At 40.2% G+C, this 22649-nt stretch overlaps 1 protein-coding gene across 1 annotated transcript in view; it reads left to right on the top strand.

Annotated features, from left to right (window-relative positions):
• The first annotated feature begins 6262 nt into the window (after positions 1-6262).
• LOC111216523 (anosmin-1-like) overlaps positions 6263-22649 on the top strand; it is a 43883-nt gene continuing 27496 nt past the window's right edge. The window contains exons 1-2 of the mRNA XM_022738054.1: positions 6263-6439; positions 16758-16805. Coding sequence (XP_022593775.1) covers positions 6263-6439; positions 16758-16805 — 225 coding nt within the window. The remainder of the gene's footprint in view (positions 6440-16757; positions 16806-22649) is intronic.

Consider the following 22649-nt stretch of genomic DNA (forward strand, 5'->3'; position numbering starts at 1 on the left):
GGGTTGTTAACAAACACATAAATAAACACTTATATTTACTTCAACAACTCCTCCAGCCCCGGCCCTCCAGCCCCTGTTTTTCCAAAAACCCCAAATCTGATATGAAGTTTATAATATAATTTCAACTTGGTGTCATTTCCTCTCAGTCTCTAACTGGTTGCCCCACAACTTGCAGAGCATAATATTTGTCTCAATATTATTTGTGTGAACAGATTGACAATCAGTGAGTAAATGTGTGATCTGTAAATATAAAACACCTGACCAACAGCCTGAGCTGCACTGTTTACCATCATAATGGATTTTCCATCCACCTGTGTCTTCACTCTCTTTATATTTATTGGTGGTTGGTGTGCCGCCTAGTGGCAGCAACTTCCGGTTAAAGTGTGGTGCCTCAGGTTTGAGTGGTTACAGCTGAGTGGTTATATTTTTTACAAATGAAAGAAAGCATACATACAGGTGAAATTCTATCATATTATCTTGAATAAAGCAACAAACAATTCTAAATCAAAAATCAGTACAAATCAATACATTCTCACTCTAAATATATAATCATGTGAGAACAAACCAAGGAGATTAGATGTACTACATAACAACAAAATAAACATAACTTGAGGAAATGTAATGAAATAATCTCACTCAACGCACTCGTTAGACAGAAATCTTTAAGACCAGTTGATCATTGTGGAGGTAGTGAGAATGAAATTTTGTACAATACAACATTGCAAATCTCCACCATTATTTACCTAATGTTCACACAGTTTTTCTAAACACATTGACGATCATGCATTCTTTTGGGAAGGAGAGTCCCTATAGTTTCAGTAAAGCATCTGAAACCATTCATTTGTACAGTGTAGTCATTTATGAAATCAATACTGAAACTGCAATTGTGGTTATATGCCACATAGTGACACTGTAGCTCCATTTACTGTTCCAGTGTTCCCTCCCTCTCTCTCTCCACACACTCTCACTCTGCTAAGCAGTGGTGGAAAGTAACTAACTACACCTACCCTTAAGAACAATTATGAGGAACTTGTACTTTGTTTGCATTTTTCCATTTTGTGTTTCTTTGTACTTACTCTTGCTTCATACTCCACGACTCACCAGTCCAGTGCCCCCCCACTTAATTTCTGCTCAAATAAAACAGTTCTACTTATGAAGGCATGATGAGTGAGCCACCTCTGAGTCCCTATACCATGGGTTGGGAAACTTTGAAGACTTTGAAGGTGACAGAAATCAGATGACTAACTGATGAGCTGTGAGTAGTTTCAGCTGTATGGCATAATCTCTGACCGCTTCAGTAATCTCGGACAGGAATGATAACAGCATGTAGGGATTGTGACAGAAACAGTTAAATGCTCTGGGCTTAAATAGATGACACAATTTGGATTAGATCAGTGACATGTTGAATACATAAAGATTATATTTGAAAATTGGAAACAGCTTCTCTGTTTTGTAGTTCATAGAAATGGTTAATTTTTGCTGGATTTAGTTGTGTTTATGTGGTATGTTGTGATGAAGGTCCAGCAGTCAGATCTCAAACAGACCGGTTCATAAGATTACATCATCAGAGGGCTACATGTGGCAGTGTAGCTTCTCTTATTAGCATGATTCATGAAACTCAATCTTCTCTGTGACCATTAAAAGAAACCATTACCAAATGGAAATCTGCCAGAAATACATTTCTGCTGGAGAAATACAAAATCCTTTCACTTAAATTTATGCTTTTGGTCTAAAAACAGTCACATTTAATAATTTATTCTTCATAAAACATCAGAATCAGCTTTTAAAACCCCACCATCTGAAGTTCAGGCTCATTTTTGTAAATTTTTGTCAATTTTCTATGCATTCATTTTTACCTTTGTTTGGCACCTTATAAACTATCCTTACCCACAAACTCAGCTATAACTCAGGCTTATTTTGTCAAAAAAGACCAAACCCAGAATACAGGAAAAAATGACAGGTAGCTGTAAAAATTTACAAATCCTCAGTGATAAACACTTAAAATATTAAAAACATTAAAATAAAATACAAATAAAAGCAAATACAACAGAAGAATGTAAGAAATAAAACAGTAATACAGTCTATTTACATGTAAATTGATTCTATTCCAACTAATCTCAGTATGGTTTATAGACAAAAATGACATACATGTTTGAAAGCCCCACTTCAGCACTTAGCTTATCTCCTCATGATATATAAATAAAGTAAAAATAAATTAAACATGCTCAGTTCAGTCACTACGAATAGCTACTCCAGATTCAGTTTTTCAGTAATTGTAGAATGTAAACTCCCTCCTCAGGTCATGAGGACATGACCTTGGTGTCCTCACTATCAGCTTTAATACTGCTCACCCTGATAATCAGACTGAATTATAATAGGCTACATCTTGTTTGCTTGAAAATCAGGGTGAAAACTGTCAGAGAGAAGTTTGTTATAGGTTTGTTCAAGCAGCTGCTGACTGATTAAGAGCTGAGCTGAGACAGACATCTGTGTGCCTCTCTCTCTCTCTCTGTCTGTTTGTCTGTCTGTCTCTCTCCCTTTCTGTCTCACATGCACCCCCTCCGTTTCTTTGTCTCTCTATCCTTCTTCGTCTCCTCTCTCTTTCCAGCCAATTCAAAGACATTTGGCTTTAATCAGTGAGCAGATCTGGACAGACGGCAAACGCTTCTGTTACGTGTGTGTAAATGTGCACATGTGCTTGTGTGTGTGATGTTTGAGTATGTGTTGGGGAGGGTCTTTACTCCACTAATGGTTTACTCAGAAACCTGAGGAGGGTGTTTTATGAAAATATGAAAATATTCTTTCAGTCACTTAGATAATGGGCAACTACTGTGTGTGTGTGTGTGTGTATGTGTGTGTGTGTGTGTGTGTGTGTGGAAAGAAAGCAAGGGGGGGGGCATGTGTGCAAGGACTGATTTTATGCTTTCTGATTTAAGGACAGCCTAGGTCCTCTAGGGTCAGGTGTACACACACACACACACATACACACACACACAAACGCAGACAACCTTTGAACACAATGATTGATACCTACATAATGGCTTCACAGCACATTACATATTCAGAAAGCGACTAAATGTAGTCATCATGTCTATAGACCAGTGGTTCCCACTCGGGAACTCTGCGGTTGGGACCCCCATAAAGGCCTGAAGGTAAATCTATGGGGTAACAAAATAACTATGGGGATAAGCAAGAAAATGTGTGTATTATTTTTCTGAGTTTTCACATATTTTTGTGTATTTCTTGTGAAATACTGACTTCTGAGCAGAAATATCAGTCTTTGGTTGAATTGCTCAAATCTTGTGTCTCCGCTAAAGCCACAAGTTAACAGAAACATTTCTGATAAATGATTAATTTTAATGCAATTAATTTTAATGCAAAAATGTCTATGATTTGCTGGTTCAGGTTTCTCAGATGTCCAGAATTTATGTTTTTCTTTTTCATACATGATAGTGAACTAGGCAAGCCAAAAAGGTTGGGAACCAATGGTCGTGACTATTAGACTGATTTACAGTATGCTATCCTTTCTATATGAGGACAGTACAAAAACTCTGGTCTCCACTACGGGGCCAACAAAAGTCCTGCCAGTACTTACTAAATATTTATATGACTCCATTTCCGCTAATTCAGAACCTAGGTGATTCTTTCTACATGTTGCTGCCAACAGAGATGACTCCTCTTCTGGGTTACAGTTTCATATAAACAAATAGGGCTTTCAACCCAGTGTCCTAAACATCTTGACTTGGTCCTGGTTCTTATAAGCCCCACTTGAGTCTCCGGTTGCTGTCGAAAAAGTGGTGACTAACACACTGACTGGCTCTGTGACAGACACCTACCTCAACACATTCTCCAGGTCTCTTTCCCATTAATCAATGCCCTTTTATTAGTCTGCTCTAATAGTTACCCTCAGAGAGAATTCCAGGACTATAAAGGGAAGTTTGTTTTTCGGAATAGTAATGGTAAAGTGTTAATAGGCCTCAAACAATAGCCTGCTATACAAGCCATTAGGCCATAAATGCCTATTCTTATTTCACTGCACTTTATCTCCTAATGTTTGATCCAGTTTTAGTTGCATTTATTTTAAACTTCTTTTACAGATTGTTTAGACTCATTGAGTTGCAATGATGATGATGATGATGATAATTAAAAACACCATGTATAGGTGATGCAAAAGACAACTTAATAATAATAATAATAACTTATAATAACTGATAATATTAAAAGTGGTGAAGATTGTGCTTGTATGCAGAAAAATCATGGTGATACTGGTGATGATGATGATGATGATGATGATGATGAATGATTGCATGAGCGTGGGTGAAGCAAGAGAAAACAAAGAAGTTGTTGATTAAAGTACAGTGGTGATAATTATGCTGGCCTGCAGGATTATGATGATGATAATGATGAGGATGATGAGGTTGAGGTCGACAGTAATGATGATGACATTTACAATGATCACGAAGATGAAGATGATGATGAAAAGGGGGTAGATAAAGATAATAATGATGGAGATGAACATAATGATGGTCATTATCATGTTGGAGGTGAGGATGATAAAAAAAGGGTAAAAATGGTAATTATGACGACGATGATGATGATAATGATGACATAATGTAATAATGATGAATAATTGCATGAGCAGAATAAACAGTGATGATGGTGGTACTGGTGGTGAGTGAAACTATGATACTTATAATTATGATGGAGATAGAAATGAGGATTGTCATTGAGGACAATAAAAAAAGGAAAATAAAGATGATAAAGGTGATACCGATGATGGAGAGGAATAGCAGACCTTTCCCACTGCAGAAATTTGGACTCATAGTAGGAAAAGCACAGGTGTTACCACTGGCATTAACAATGGCTCTTTTCTATTCAAGTATCCCAGTAAGTCATTGAAGTGTGACGGTGAGCTGCTTTTTCTACTGTGACATGACAAAAAAAACTCCTAGATCCATGTGCCAAACTGTAGCTGATCAATTACTATGGACAAATCAAATAGCCATTACAGTATATGGATCAGCACCTGTAATGATGATGATGATGATGATGATGATGATGATGATGATGATGATGATGATAATGATGATGATGATGATGATGGTGATGATGACAGAGGGGACAGTAGTGATGATGATATTGGCATGCAGGATAATTATGAGTGATAGTGAATACCTTGTGCACCTGTACTTATGGTTTGAGTGATGATGAGGGTCAGTTGCGTGCTGGGGTGTAGTGGTGAGGGGGAGAGTACCCAGGGCGCTAACATGGGGAGGGCCTTCAAAAAGCCAGGAATATAAAAATGAAAAGTTAAAGTAAATTATTACTGTTGGCTGGATACATAGTTTGATTATTAGATGTATCTAAAACAGCATCACAGTCTCTGAGTAGCCTTCCCCCTGTCTGAAAGGTGCACTCCCGCAGTAGGGTGCTGGACAAAAATGTATTTCCAAACATGGCTGTTGGGATACTGGGGCTTCAGGTGAACTCTGAGGCATGTCATAAAAAAAAATAAGTGAAACCAATTTTCTAAATCATTACTGAGGATGTCAGACAGAGAGAGTTTAAAAAGTGTCTTAAATATCATTTTGGGTGCAGCAGTTTACACTAAGAGGAGATTTACAACAATAACATCAAGCAGGCTTATTTAATTGTATGTGTTCATTTGTTGATTCACTTCTGCTGTGACAATGGATGTATCAAAAGGAGACTGTCCCACTGAGGCTGCATTTGTATGGGCCTTGAATTCCTAATGTGCTACGCCACGGGAGCAAGAAAAAATAAACATGAAAGTGATGACGAGGGTGAGGGAAGTAATTATGATTATGATGAAGATGATTGCCATGCTATTAAATACAGTGAAGTGGTGATGATGCTGGTTTTCAGGATGATGATGAGAGTTGCATGTGCACAGGTGTTGGGAGTGGCACGGGTGATAATACTCGTGATGACGGGTAGACTGGTGGAAAACTGGATGAAGGAAATCAGCAGCTGAGGTGATGGGGATGATGAAGACGATGACTAGGACAGTGAGGGTGAAGAGCATTGTAACTCCACGTGGCCGCACTTGTACCGGTGGTGGGAGTGTCCGCGAGGAGGGTAGAGCTGCTGCGCCGCTCCCTGCTCGCGCTCAGGCAGAAGTAGATGTTTTAATTCTGAGCGTACGGGGTCGCGAGAGAAGGACGTTGACGAGCCGGACACGAGGACAAACAAGTCTGCCGTTTAATTCACGTTTTATTTTCGTTTCGTCTCGGTTCCTGTCATGTCAGTTCCTCGGGTCGGTTTGGTGCTCCTTTGCGCGGTGCTGGCGGTGACTCGTGCCCGCAGGAGTTCACCGGAGCAGGAGGATGTTCAGGAGAAAATCAACAGCGCCAGATGCACGTCCAGGTGCCTCACCCTGCACATGACTCAGCTAACCGCCGCCTTCAGACACCTCCAGGTAGCCTACCTTCAACCATTTATCCCTCATTTAAGAGTGTTTACTGAACCTGAGGTCAAGTATGACCCTCATTCAGCGGTCAACATGGTCACCAGTGTAAACAAAATAAATTAGAAGTCATAAACTGTAAAGACCATAAACTAAGACTGGGGATTTCCATGCTAATTGCCCATTAGTTTGATACCTAATATGTCGTAAATTAAAAAATTTATCTGACCCTCACAGGTGAGTAAAGTGAAGGCTAATCCCCAGGCTGCACAATTTTAGGTTTTACCTGAAAATAAAAGTCCATTAGCTGTATTTTACAGGCCAGTTGAATTTACTGTTGTGTTGACAACTACACAGCAGTCAGTCTTGATCCATATTGTTCAGTATCAATAGAGATTTTGTTTTCTATTTGCTATTTTCATATTCTACCTAATATATTTGCTTTATATTCATAGCAGCTAACCCCCAACCCGGCTATATGATTTCACAAGAGAATATTGAAGGGTGAAATTAAAAGTGAGGATAGGGAGCATCTTGAATCAATCAAGTGCAGTCAGTTGTCAAATAGGTAAATAAAACTGAAGGACTGAAGTTTTAAATGACTTTCTCACAATACACTGGCATAATGAGCTCACAGCTGTGTTTGCAAGTTTAGCAGTATGCACAAATGGCTAAATCTGTACTCAATTATGCATGTAAATACAGGCATTATCACTAAGATTAAAGCTAAATGGCATCATTAAACTTAATTAAAAAACAGTTAATGTTCTTTATTTTGATTGGCTAAAAAAAAAAAAAAAAAGCCACAGAAGATATACTCACACATCCACCCTTCATAGTTGTCTCTTTTTGTCACCCCTGTCAAGACCTGTGTTGCTTTCTGGAGAAATATAGTATGTAGTATTTGAAAATATGTAGTTTGCATCCAAAACTTTCAGTAAATCTTGTCATAGTTTCCTTTTTAATACAAAGGATGCTTTTCATAAACAATGCAGCAAGCAATGACCACTTAATACCATGTTGAGCAGCTAGATCAGCTAAGAGGTGTTGTTATGCACAGTGGGTACAGTACAGTAGAGCACTTTCTGCCTAAATTATTAATCAGAGGAAACTGTGATCTAGACTTAAACTGTGTGTTGTTTCCAGCATGGTTTTCATCAGGAAGCTTTGGACAAATGTTTTGATGTTGCACAGATTGAAGTTGCCCTTGGTCGGTGCTCAGAGGGGCAAAGGTAGGCCGAAAAATGTTGGGTTGCTGGTTTCTCGTAGTTGCCAAAATTGCTCATCTCAGTGAAATCGCTGGCCCACGTACTGTGGCCTTTGTAGTGAGGAATGTGAGATTAACGGGGACGTTAGGACGTTACCAAGTTCGAAAAGCCACTTATTTTAACGGCTTCAACATGTGCATGCTGTGTAGTGGGTGGGAAAGTCATTAACCACAGAGTTCAGCCCCAATGGCTCTGAGGTGTGTAGAAGAAAGTTTGTGTGTGTGTGTGTGTGTGTGGGTTTGCATATGTTCAGGTATAAAATAAAGGTTTGGTCTGGTCCTCGTCCATCCAGAATAGACCCCTGTCACCTGTGCATTGGGTAATGAGGGTGGCCCCTGGATGACTCTCTAGCAGTGAGGTGTGTGTGTGTGTGTGTGTGTGTGTGTGTGCGTACATGCTTGTGTGTGTGTGTGTGTGTGGTTTCTGGATTGGAGGTGTGAGAAAGGGAACATTTGGTTTAAACTTTATGAAGTGGAGTGCAGTAGTCAGATGTTGAGCATCAAACAGCAGCGATTTAAATGAAACCAACCGACTGGGAGGTAGCAAACAGGCCAGACATTAATTTTCTACTTGGATTTTCATTTTGATAGGTTGAAATGTTTCATTCAATTCTGATATCACTTGTTAATGTCATACTGTTGGCATTAATTGACACATCCAAGGTATGTTTAGAAAATATCTCAGAATGCAGAGAGGGTAAAAGTTCTCCCCACTCAGGTGTATAGTACAGCTAATTATCCATCTCATGTTTAATGTTATATTCCCTCCTGAGATCAAAATTTCAGTTGCTGTTTACTTTTTGTTTTGATAATTCCACTTGGCCTCCTACATGTACATTTGACTTGTTCGAGAAAGTTTTTGAGACAACATTTTGAAACAAGGCAGTATAAAATAGATCCTCAGCAGTCAGGAGAATGTGATTGACTGACGAGACCTCTTGAAACAAGTAGTTTTCTCTAAGTAACTCCCTCTGTTAGTCAGATCTTTTAAGATTAGATAAGTCAATCAACAAATGAATCAACAAAAATTTTGAGAGTGGATGGACAGAAAATTGATCAGCAGCTATTTTGATAAACTGTTAATTGCTTGAGCCATTTGTCGAGCATCATTTGCTCGTTCCAGTGTCTCCAATGTGAGGATTTTATTGTTTTCTCGGTTTTTAAATTTTGTAAAGTGAATATGTTTGGATTCTAAACTATTGGTTGGACAAGAGACTTTGGGCTCTGGAAAACTGCAATGGGAATTTTAAAAATATTTTATTGGCAAAATGATCAGAATCAGTCAAGAACATAATCAGCAGATTGATCAGTAATTAGAATAATTATTAGTTGCAAACAAAAATGCTCAGATGTAGCTTCTCAAAATAAGATTCTCTCTTGATGTAATGTCATTGTTGAATAAATTTGGGTTTTGGATAGAACAAACAATTTTAAGACATGACTAAACTGTGAAATTTTGATGGACATGTTGTACTATCTTGATTATTTGACCAAAAAAATGATTCAGATATTAATCAATAAGGAATATACTCATTAGACACAATCTTAGCTTTAACACAAGGGAGAAAAAGAAGTCAGCACTGACTTCATTACTGATTGGCAGGACAGTGGCAAACAGGAAAAGATGGTGTTAATGTGTGACTCAGAAACTCATTTGAGGATATAAAGTAGGTACTGAAAACTTTGCGTGTTGTGCCAAAGTAAAAGGAGCCTCTAAACTTTGAGCAAACAAGGAAACAAGTTTCCTTTCAGCCACATCCTGGGGAACAGCATCGTTCTCTGAATCTATAATAGGACAGTATAGAGAGACACAGAATGATTGATGGTTGGGAGAGACTGTGTGTTAGAGCATTCATTCATTTAAAGAACATAACGTTTAAAAGAAAAAAACCCTTTTGATAACAGCTCCAGTAACTATAACGTCAGTAAGGATAGAAAGAGCTTTACTCATCCTGCTCTGTCACCACACTCAGACACAAACACACATTACTTCCTCTGGCTTCATGTGGGTGAACCCTGTGTTTTTGGCTCTCTCGCTCTCTCAGTGTGTGTGCGGCTAGTGTGTAGCCACTAGAATGTGAGTCACCAGTTTTCTATTTACACCTCTTTCTGCTGCGTCTCTGGGTTTTCCACTACTTTCCCTTGTATGGTGTAATAGTGTAATTATAGCTCTTTGTGTGTGTGTGTGTGCACATGAGCATATATATGTTGGTATGTTGTCATATCCCTAAATTCCTCTTTGATGTAAACTCCTAAAAATAAGGAGAAATTTCCAGCCTTTGCCTGCAGAGCTGGATCTTTTTGCACATACGAAGTAGATCAGATTAGACTGCGTGTCTTAAACACTCACAGGTCTGTGGTGCTGATGAGCGGTTGGTTAGCGGTTCGAGCCAGGGCTGAGGGCCAGCGCGAGGCTGAATAAGCTGCCTGTGCATTCATGTTTATGTGTGTGTGCATGCATGTGTGTCCCAGTTGCTCTGCGGTAGGTAATTCTAATCAGCCCAGAGGTCGGTCAGCCAACTAGTCACGCTCTGAAAAAGACCGGAGACAATGGTCAGGTCAGGTTGCACAGAGACGGGGAGATAAAGACAGGTAGACAGACGTGGTCATGCACAAAGACGGGCAAAGAGATGGAAAGACAGGTCAGCAGGCAGGTAGACACACAGACAAATTGATACGCTGCCTAAAAAGTGGACTGATATGTATGGCAGACAGGTAAGCAGAGAGACAGGGTGACAGCAGGAGACAGAGGCTTGTTTGACTCGCCTCAAAGATAAAACCTCTGCTTCTTTTCTGAGCTTTTGTGACTGCCCTGTCATTTGATCGGCAGAACCAGGGATAGATGGTGATAAAGTTGTGGCAGCGTAGGAGGGATTCTCACCTGAAAACAGGACGAGAAATTCCAAGACAGTAAATCACAGCCGGGATGGCAAAGAATTGAGTGGCATGCCTTTTGTTCTTTCAGCAACCGAAAGCGAGACAGACAGAGAGACTGTAACCACATCAAAACCGTGACGGCACATTATATTTGATACTTAAGCAATTAAATCCATTCTTCTTCTCACGGCTGACAGTTTCCCTCAGCTGAATCGTATTTGCTTTCTTGCCGAGAGGTAGTTTAGAAGATTGAAACCACTCTCATGTTTGTAACTAAGGAACCAGTTAGCTCAGCTTAAAGACTGGAAACGGGGGGAAACAGTCGGTCAACCTCTGTTAGAAGGTAACAGTCTTCTTACCAGCACCTGTGTTGTTTTTACACTTTTTTTGTATGTAGTAAACAAATCAGATACAACATGGTGATGAGTGAACTTTAGAGGTGTTGGTTGGTGGATTTTATGACAGATTTTGAGCCATGCTAGCTATTTATTCCTGTTTCCAGTCTTTGTGTTAGGCTGAGTTATCTGGCTGTTAGCTGGGCGTGGTATCAATCTTCTCATTTACCTGGGTAAAGGAATGGGGAAAGTGAAGAAGCATATTTCCCAAAATGTTGAATTTTTCATTAATTTGTTGATCATTTGGAGCATTTTTCGTCACTGATGGAGTTTCATCTCAGCTGCTGTTGGAAGTGATCTGAAACAGAAAGACAGATGCCGATGTAATAGTCAGATGAGGCAAAGTTCAGGACCGTATAACAACCACTTTGTTGTGACGCTTGTTGTTTACAGGATGTGGAGCACCACAAACACTAACGTTGACACACGTGCACGGAAACACACACACACAGACACACACACACACACACACACACACACACCCGTAGACTAATTAGGGGCTTCTGTCGGGAATGTTCAGACCTCAACATGGGCCTTTTTGGGAAGAACGTTATATTGTGTTGAGTGGAAGTTAGTCATGATACATTCACCGCGCACACTCGCACACAGACGACACGTACACGCAACACACACACCGTAGCCGTGTTTGCTTCTGGTCATCTGGGTATGATTAGCAGAGTTAATGCCTCGTGTTAAATAGACTTTCTACTGCGCCTCACCGCAAACACTGACCACAACACACACACACACACACACACACACACACACACACACACATACATACATAACATGCACTCTCTCCTACTCTCCCTCTCACACACATTCACTTTTTATCGCTGCATCTGGCAGAAGTGTGATTTATATCTCTCTCTCTTTCAAACACTGAAGGGTGTGTGCAGCTGTGCGCATGCATGTCGACCGTGTGTGTGTGTGTGTGTGTGTGTGTGTGTGTGTGTTTTTGTGTGTACGTGTGTGTTTGTGTCACAGCCTCTTTCCTGCTGTTGCATCCACTGATATCAGAATGTTATTCTTTAACAGTGATTACTGTGGACTAAGCCGCCATCAGAGGCATGTGGAAGTCCTTTAGTGCAAGTGTTTCTTACTACGTGGGTCAGCTCTGTTGCTGACGGGTCTCTGGTGTCTCAGGCTCAGACAAATTTCTCTCTTGGATCCCAGGATAGAAAAAACTTTAGGACCCTGTGTTTTGAGTGTTGGTATGAAATCCAGCCATGTGGAAATCCATCATTAAAAATGAAAGGAGATTTTTGCATGGTTTTGTTCTAAGTTATATATCATGAGGTGGATTGAAGTGAAATCCTCTTGAGATTTTTCATGCACAGTATCTTCAGCATTACTGTGAGGATTCTTGGGCCATAAAATACACAAAAACCTTTGGCCTCAAAACCTTTGTATGTCTTTACATGGGTTTAGGATAGAGTTTTATAAGTAAATGCCTCACCTATAACTCTCTAAACTGCTAGTGTAAAGCCACAAATAAATGCATTTGGGAATTTCAAAATGAAAATACTTTATTTAAACTTCCCATCAATAAAATAACCCTGAAGACCAAACCCGGGCCAGACGACAGACAGCAGTCACTAGAATTTATTCCATCCTGTTTCATAACTAGTATACACCACCCCCCGCCAGTCTCCTCCCAGCTCGAATTAACTAATATTTATTTCCATCTTTCACCTTCTTTTGTCTGTGTCCCTCTGCTCTTTTCAACTTCCTGTCTCCCTCTCATTTTCCTCCCAGTCTCCCACATCCAACTTCTTTTCTCTCTTCTTCCAGTCCTCTATTTCTTTCCCCGACTTTTTCAACATGTGCAGCTGTTTTGCCGCAGACAGACTTACACACATACTCTGAGACCCTATGAAACCCCAGTTTGACCACCGTTTAATAGCCATACGGCACACAGGCCCATCTAAACTGCATTGATTGGCTCTGACAGCAAATATGTCCCATGAAATCGACTTGGGATAAGAGTGTGTATGTGTACATCCAGTTATTGTGTGCGTTGCAGAGGGGGCTGAAGAGGAGTGACAGAGAGCGGGTGATGTTATGGTGAGGACGACAGAAAAAGAAAGAGAGCGTAAAAAAAGATTAAGAGAGAGGATGAAGATGTGAGGCCAGCAGGGGGGAAAGAAGCTTTATATCTCCTCTGTGAAAATCTGGAGATGTTTAACTGGCCTCCACGTTATTCTCAGTTCTTTGACTGGAGCATCTACAGTTTATCATCATCATCATCATCATCATCATCATCATCATCATCATCATCATCATCGTTCAAGTCTTATCCTGTCATTTTCACAGGAGCTGGCAGCAATGTGGAGCGGGTTGAGAGAGAGTTGGAGTGTACAAATGACAGACAGAGAGGGTGACAGGGTGACCAAGGGAAGTTAATCTGGATGAGCAGGAGCACAAGGAGGAGGAGGAGGAGGGAATGTAAATTGTGTGTATATTCAGATCCTCGTCTCGCTTTTCTTTATCTTTTTCTGTCCTCCAGAAGAGAGGCAGATGGTGGCTGGCTGAATAAATCATCCTCCTGCTGCAGGACAAACTTAACTTTGCTAATTTAACCCACCCTGATTGAGCCTCCAGGAGCAGGACAGAGTGGAGTGATACTGCCAATAAAGTCAAAAATCATAACACTTTTGACTTGATGCCTTGGATACATTGCACATTATTTAATGGATATAATTAGGGCTGCGATTTAGATTTGATTATGATTAATGTGGATATGATTAATAGCCAGAAAGATTTTGGTGTTTCACTCACATGAGTTCAGAAAATGACCTCACTTTACTGTAATTTGTCCTTTAAATACATTTTGAGTCAATGATAACCCACCTTAACATACATATTCATGTTGTATTTTAGTGTGTTTTAACATCAACAGCTAAAGAAATTTATACATTAAAAGGCAGCAAAGATGCATTCCTCTACTAACCATCAAGACTCGCCAATACTGTTGTCATTATCTCTTAGTTCTATGTTCTCTATAGTCTAGCTCTATTAGTCTCTGGTTTTATGAGGAAGGAAAGATGTTTGTTAGAGCTTGATGATACACAGTAATTTCTGGTGAGAAACACTGAATTTAAACAGAAACTGTTCGTTTTCAAGAAAACTCTACAGGGTGCTTTAAATTGTATGATGTCAGATTTTACAGTATCCAGAGAAGCATTTAAACTGTAAATGTTTTTGTTCTCTTTTTGAACTTGATTCTGTCCTAGACGTGGAATTTGGAATACCTGCAAAAACCAGACTATAGAAGTGAAGCTGGTGAAGCCAAATTTGGACAGGGAATTTGTGTCTGTTTAATATTTCGCGCACAGCTATTCAGCTATTCACAACTGTCGTCAAACAGAATCAGCGGAAGGAGAGAATGACTGCTTGTCATTTATATGCAGCGGTTTAAAAAAAACTTAAGGTACAGTATGAGAGAGCTAAGAAACACCATTGTATATCTACTATAAGACCTATATCCATGGAAAATATGTTCTCTATGATGTAAAATTTGTAGCACCTGGGTGGCGTCAATTTTGTCTAGAAAGGAAAGAGAAAAGCTGGGCAGAGGAGGAAGGTGTTTCTGTGTCTCTCCTGTGATACCATGACACCCGTTCCTCTGCTTCTCCTCTCATCTATTCCTCTTTCCATCCATCCTTCCCCACAGACTTATTACTCATCTACTCATCAGGGGTTTAACCATTACTTTAATCCTACACTGCTTTTCTTCCTCTTCTCTCTCTCATCTTTCTGTCGCCTTAGCATTATCCCTTTTAACAGCTAGCACAGATTACTGTTAAGCCAAGGGCGTCCACCCCATCAATACTCATTTAGTCTTAAAGGCATACTCACACAGCCGAGAAATACCCTTTTATTTCTCTTAAGATTATGTCCAACAATCATTTTACTGACAGAGTCAACTCTGAACAATTTTTTTATGGCCTCCTGATTTTGGTTCCACTCCTTCTGTTGCTTCTCTGAAAATGAGCCATTTCTTTGTTGCCGCCAACAGCTTGGATGACCAAAGCCATATTAAAGTAGCTGCAGCACTGGACATGGACAGGGGCAAGAGTATGAGAGGAATGAGGCAAACAAGATTTTTGGAGAACTTGGAGCTCTGACCATTTTCACACATACCGTATGCTCAGTAGCCAGTCTCTGCAGAAAGCAGGCGTGACTTACGGTTTGTCGGTTTTTGGAAACTTACAAATGGACGGAGAAGCAGCCCTCCCCATCCGACAGAGTGGATCTTTAATTTCTTGCACTTTTCAAACTTCAGCAAAAAAAACAAAACATGGTTGTTCTAGTGACAGTAAAAGCTTTATTTAAAGTCCAATTTAGCTGCAGCTTTTTTACCAAAACACAGTTAATTTGCATCTGTTTTGAATGTGAAGACTGAAAGAGTCAATTCAGCATCTTCTGTACCGTGAAAGCCCTTAACCCCTAATCTCTAACCTTTAACCGCTGCACTGTTACCCCAACTCTAACCCCTTCACCTCCTTCATACCAGAAGCACAAAGGCTACTTAAAAGAGGAGAAGCCCTGAAAAGTGTGTGTGTCTGTGGAAAGAGATGAGCCTGTTCAGGCTAAATACAGCTCACTCAGGAGAGGGTTTAGGAGTCGTTAAGAAGGCTTATCCACACACACACACACACACACACACACACACACACACACACACACACACACACACACACACACACTTGAGACTCATATACTCCCATAAGGGTGCACACACATGACAACAGACAGATACGCAAATGCACACCCACCAGTATCTTAATAGTTGTTTTGATGTTGGATGATGGCGTCATGATTGTGCTGGTGATGACAAAGCATTTCAGAAGTCTGATGCCACCACACCACAAGTGCAAGTATAAAGCACTCACACAGTATTCAGCTTGCATTTCAAACAATTAAAATGATTAAAAATCCCACAAAAATTGTAAATATAACAATAAAATGATCAAGTTAAAAAACACCAAACATCATCTGGTTTATTGTAAATTGAATATCTAATATACAAACAGCAGATGTTACCTTTTAGCTCTGGGAAGTTGTGACAGGCATTTTTCACTATTTTGACATTTTCCGTATGAAACAAATAATTGACAAATAAAACAATTAATAAAGAAAATCTATATTACTTGGTCTCAATACTGAGGTTTTCATTTATCTTGACCAGGGGGACAACATATCTGAATTTACTATGATGTAATAATCCATTAAAAAATATGTTGCAGGTCTGTGTCTCCCTCTCTGTTCAAAATCAAGTATCGATGATTCGTATAAATTTGTTTTTAGGAGTTTGAAAATCTGAAGAGATTGGACGGATTGATGTTGGGTCAGTTCATCTGTATTTCTGTCCCTGTGGTCATGTGATGACGTCTTCCTCTGTCGCGGTGGTTATAACACCCATGTTTACCGGTGGTCTTGACTCACTTAGTAGTAGCTGTACACACATACACTCACACATACACCAACACACACATCAAAATACATCTCTCCAATTGACGTGGTCTCTGTCTGGCTCAGCAACCCTAAACACAGTGTGTTAAGTCATTTCTCACCCAGAGGATAATTGAGTAAATAAGAGAAAAGTTGAGTGTGTGTCTGACTGCATGACAGCTTTCCTCTGGTTATGTAATGTGGTCAGTGACCTTTCTTTTAACAATATTTTGCTTTCTGTCTCCCTGGAAGTCACAGTGAATATGTCTGTGAAAGATTTATTCCTCTGTGTGTGTGTGTTTGTTTTAATCCTCTTCCTCTCGCTCTCTTCCAGAGTGACCAAGTTCTGGTTTGGTGTGAAAACCACAGACGCTGTGCTCAGGTAAACACACACACACACACACACACACACACACACAGACACACACACACACACACACACACACACACACACACACAAACACTTGCAATAGTATATTCTTGAGGACACTGTGCTGACTTGTATTAATTCCCTGAAGGCTTTTCCAAACCTTAACCATTCTGTATCTCACCTCTTATATAGACCATAACCCAGTCACAACTCTAACATCAACTCTAAAACCAAGTCCTCGGTGCAGGAGTAAAGACCAATGGTCGTGTGTTCCGACTCAATTGACTCTGTGTCCCACTGCAGCACGCCCCAGAACAGTAGAGTTCGCAGTGACAAGGATTGCAGTACCTATCAAATTGGGCATTTCAAATCCTACCAAAAAACAGGATGTTTTTTTTTAAATCTGGAAGGTCTTGACTCTAAAAGAAATTGTTGACTTTGTTAGGACTGGATTTTTGTCCTCAAATATGAATGAAAAGATCCCATTCCCATCCCGTACCTCTGCGGAGCAAGTCATTTAACTAAACTTTCCCAAAACTTCCAGAAAAATCCAGCGAAAAACAGCAATAAAAAAGATCAAAACATCTGCACACGTGTGGCTTTTGCATCAAAAGAATGAAAGCTTAGATAATACATTTTATGCAAAGGAAATAAGTGTGCAGGTGTTTTGATTTAAAATTTGCATCATACCCCAGGTGTGGTTGTTTTTGGGGCATCATATAATGCAAGTATTCTGTCTCAGCTCAGCATCATACTGAGGCATTAGAAAATGTGTTTCCGATTGGCTGACACATTACAATTGTGTGACAGGATACCTCAAATATTTCCATTTAACAGTTTAAGTCCTTGCACAAGGTGTATTAAAATGCAACCAACCATAGAAACAACAGTCTTTCTGCTTTGTTCTACATTACCAGCTGACTGTCACTGGTGTAATGGACCATATGTGACTCAGAACGAGCAAACTGAACTGCCTGCAGTAAGTAGCAAGAGTATAAGTGTGAGACAAAGAGAGACTCCCTTCAGTTCTCTATGGATTCTTTAAACCCAGCGCATGGCTCCTGTAATAGCAAAGGTTGTGTTTTTAGTTAAAATAATGTCCTCCCCTATATCCCCATTATCCATCCACGTGGAGCAAAAATTAGACCCTGTTTATTCACTTAACACTGCCTGCCAGGAGGCTTCAGTGTGTGTGTGTGTGTGTGTGTGTGTGTGTGTGTGTGTGTGTGTGTGTGCGTGTGCTAATTCATTGTTTCAAGAGGAGTTTCCATGCTGAGTATTTTTAGCTGCCAGTCTGTTCACTCTGCAGCAGATCCAGCTTGTCACAGCTTTCTGTACATTACTGTGGGTGTTTTGGGGCACTGGTCTCATCACAGAGACACAGACAAGACAGGGGCTGAAGCTGCGTTTCCATATTTTAATGCAAATGATCATGTTCATCACATACTCCTAATTCAGCAGGACTAAAAGGTAAATACCTGCTTTCAGGAACAGTGTTAAAAAAAAGCCTTACATTCAAAAACACATTTTGATCAGTATGTATATGTTGGATTAGAAATGCTCTTATGGACTAAATAACAAAAGAAATATGTGTCCACCATGACCTTTTACTCGCTGACTTTAACTCACTCCGTATTAATGAGGTCTTGAAAGATTCTGTCTGGTGTCTTATTGATGTGTTTTCTGAACTCTGTGTTCAGGTTCAGACCAATTTGAAAGCTTCAACCCAGCTGGAAGCACACCTGAGCCATATTTTACTTTTCGAAACATTTCCAAGCTTCGCTACAAATTCACTTGACAGTCGGATAAAGGAAAAGGTAGAGACAGGCAGAGTGAGAGCTTTTTTCTGTGTAGTGCGTATTTCAGTAGTGTGTGTGTTGTGTGTGTGTGTGTGTGTGTGTGTGTGTGTGTGTGTGCGTGCCTGTGTGTGTGCCTGTGTGTATGTCTATGTAATGGGGTTAGCAGGGGTTAATGTCAACAACAGCCAAGAGCATGCCCCCCACCCACAGACCGTTGCAGGGGATACCACACTGAGCGAAACATCAGACATCAACTATACCTAACCCCCCTCCAGCAGCTCAAACAAAAATACAAACACACACAGCTCCCTTGACCTTACCCAAACTTATCTCTACCCTTTCTTTCCTTGTTTTCCTTCCTTCGTTTCTATACTTGATATTCAGAGCTCAACAAAGACACAGAGAGTATGAGAACGGAAAATATTTTCTTGTTTAATACCATGTCTAAACTTTATTACCTTGGCTTTGTGTCCTGTTGCTGTATGTGCGAATACCAGTGTGGCACTATACAGTAACCGAGGTCCAACAAACAGTCTCAGAAACTGGCCAGTGGGGGCTGACGCTGTGTAAACCACAATTTTCCTCTCGGACAGCCCGATACTGCACAGACACGCACAGTGCCTCTTCTTGCTTGTTTGAATTGCAAAGTTATTAATTCTTACTTTTTTACAGTCTGTTGAAAGTGGATACAGCCCAATTTGTAAAAGTCACCATGGCAGGCCAACAAAAATAAATTAGAACAGAAAAGCACATATCCCAGTCTTCAGCCATAATTGCCAAGATTAATCAAAATAATGAATTATACTGCAGAGGAAGTCCAGCGCTGTTTAATGCTCCCAAGGTGTGTATATTTGTTAACAGGATGTGTGGGAGATGTTTAGGCTTCACTTTTTTTTTTTTATTGATTATGCACCTTGGGAACATTATACAGTCTACAAACTCCTCTTTATTATTATTTCATAGGGTAACAAAAATGTCCAGGTGTCTCTGTTGCTCTGTTCTGTTCTGCAGTTGCTCCAGTAGCATATTTGATATAAGATGGTGCAAGACAGGTGAAAGACAGAGACAAACTGGGATACTTTAAGAAAAGTAAACACAAGCCAAAGCTCTCAAATATTAAATGTCGTCTAATGAGCAGCCAGACCAGAACTCTCCAACAGACTAAAACTTTCAACCTTTTGGTTTAAACACAAAAACGACCACAAACTTGACCACACATTCAAAGCCAGGTTTTGTTTTTCTTAATAATTGATGCTCTGGGCACGTTTTAGCTGGTACCACAACAGCACTGAGGCTTGATGTCCACCAGTAGACGAGAGCGATTTCTCCAGAGACAAAAAAAAAAGAGAGAGAGAGAGAGTCAGTGGGAAGGAAGTAGCAGAGAGTCCACTGGTCATTAGTTGCTGATCTGTTGGAGGAAAAACACTCCTCTGCACAGTGTGAATTTCAGACTTTTACTCTAGGGAGCTACATTTTTCTTATGTTTATAAACCCAATTTTAGGGCTATTAGTTAGGCAAATCTAACTAAATGTGACTTGGTCTCAGCCTGCATTCCACTGCAGGATCTCATAAAGCCCTTTGGCAGTGTAACATACTCAATAACCTCTGACAGAGATTTTTACTGAATAATTTGGGGACTCGTATTCGTTTTCCCTCAACTCCTTTTTAGGTCCTCATCCAAACTTGGAGCAGTACTGATGTAGGTTGTTCTCACTGAGCTTTTAATGTGTGTAACACAGTCAATCTGTCCTCTCACAGTTACACACCCACTCACACAAAATGGTACAATGTGAAACTAAGAGAATTAAATTTTCCCATGTCATCTGTTTCACTTAGGGAGCTTGAAACATGCAATGATTCATTATTTCATGAAGAAATGAAACAGGAAACTCAAATGAATGAAAAAAATTGCAAAAACATAGTATAGGATAAGAGAGAGAGGGAAGCAAGAAATGAGACAACAGAAAAAGGAAAGCAGCGTCTCGTCAACTCTGGTGCTTTATCTGTTCCTTTGTTACATCCAGGCCCAGGGTCTCTCTATTGAAGACACACACACACACACACACACACACACACACACACACACACACACACACACACACACACACACACATCCCAGGCAGATGTTGCCCCATCACATGTGGTTTGTGTCACATCATCAGTGGACTCTCGCTCATGGAAACACACATGGGAGTTCACTAAAACTACACTACAGTCCTCTCTCAATTCCTCCATCTGTCCTTCTCCTCCTCCTTTTATCTCTTCTCCCTCACACACTCGCAGATCACACAAACACGCAGAGTAGACGCAGTAATGTGTACCAGGTGTGTGAGGCAGTGGGATGTCCACTAACAAACAGGTCTGATGCAGAACAAAGGAGCAGATCTATGAAGTCACTGCTACTCTTCCTCAGTCTCTTTACCTCATTCATTCCACCTTTAACTTGCTCTGAAGAGGTTCATATTACTTGTAATGCTAGTTGGAATAGATCTGTATCCTTAGCTTTTGCTTGGTTTATTTCTCACCGCTTCACTGTTCAATCTGCCATGTATGAAGCAGTGCTACTGTCAAATGCATACAACTTATTAGAGGTTGTTTGGTTCCCGCATAGAGAGCACAGGAATAACCCTTGTTCTAGTGATCTGATCAGTTTTCCGTCACTTATATGGGTTGTTGCGGCACAAGGCTAAGCAAATGTCCGTATGTCCTAGACACGTACTCCAGCTCTTACTGGGGGTTCCTAAAGTATTTGGTTCAGTATATATTCAGAGGGAGATTGTCCAGGTGGTTTCCCTAAGTGTGAGGCCAAACAAGCTATAAAGAAAATTTATTGCAATCTCATTCTTTCGATCTTTACTGAGAGTTCATGAACATCAGGGTTGGAACATACAGTACTGTGCAACAGTTTTTGGCACTTTAGATGTTTAGATTCTTCCCCATCATGCAATACCATCAGGGAGGCATCGGATAGGTCCCAAATTCATTCTGCAGCATGACATCGATCCCTAACACACACACACACACAGTACAGAGCCTTGGTCTCTGTGCAAAACTCCACACTGTGGGACTAATAAAGGACTGTCTTATCTTAACATCATCAAGTCAGTCTGCGATTACATGGAGAGACAGAAGACGGTGGGACAACCTAAATCCATAGAGGAACTGTGGCAAATACCACAAGACACAAGACAACCTACCGTTCACTGCGTGACCTGTCCCCTGTTTTAGGTGAAGAGTGGTCACACCAAATATTGATTTGATTTGATTTAGTTTTTTCCTGTTTACTGCATTTTGTGTGAAGTAAATTGATCAATAAAAAGTATTCATGGCATAATTTTTTGAAAGCATCCTCATTTTACTTTTAGTGCCAAAAACCTTTGTACAGAACTGAATATTGATGGGTAAATTAAGATCTTTGCTTCAGGGTCAGTTCAACCTTCACCACATGAGCCCGCTGCAACACCAACACTATTACAAAGTAGTGCAAAAACTAATCCAAAGATATTTGAAGTCCATTAGTTGGAGCTGCAATTTGTTCTCTTCCCAATGGGGACCGTCCTTAGAGTGCCTCAGACTGGAAAGTGCTGTCTCTCATTTATGCTGCTTCTCACTCAGTTGCAAATTAAGTGTTGGTTTCAAATAAAATGAACAGTCACAGGGTTGTGATCAAAATGCAGGAAGGAATATTAAAAGAGAGAAATCTGTTGGAAAGAGTTTCAGTTATCAGGCACTCATCCCCACATGCCAGTCTTGCGCCCTCTTCTCAATTTCTTCTCTCTCAGTATCTCAGTTTTTATTGCTTAATTTGCACAACCCAGTACAACAGCTGCAAACAACAGCTTGCTAGCCCGCATAAGCTTGCATATCTTCTACTGGCACCATTTTTAATTCTGCTTACTTTTCCCACAGTCATCTCCAGTCATTCTGCTGTTCAAACTTGTCCAGTACTTTCATATGATGTCTGCTTCTGCCAGTGCGATCGTAATATTGTCAAAAATACCAGCTCATCCTCCGTTGGGCATTTGAAGGAATGCACCAGATTTTGTGTATCTGGTG

The sequence above is a fragment of the Seriola dumerili genome, unplaced genomic scaffold (genome assembly GCF_002260705.1).
Source record: "Seriola dumerili isolate Sdu_G_001 unplaced genomic scaffold, Sdu_1.0 BDQW01000002.1, whole genome shotgun sequence".
In the NCBI taxonomy this organism is placed as follows: domain Eukaryota; kingdom Metazoa; phylum Chordata; class Actinopteri; order Carangiformes; family Carangidae; genus Seriola; species Seriola dumerili.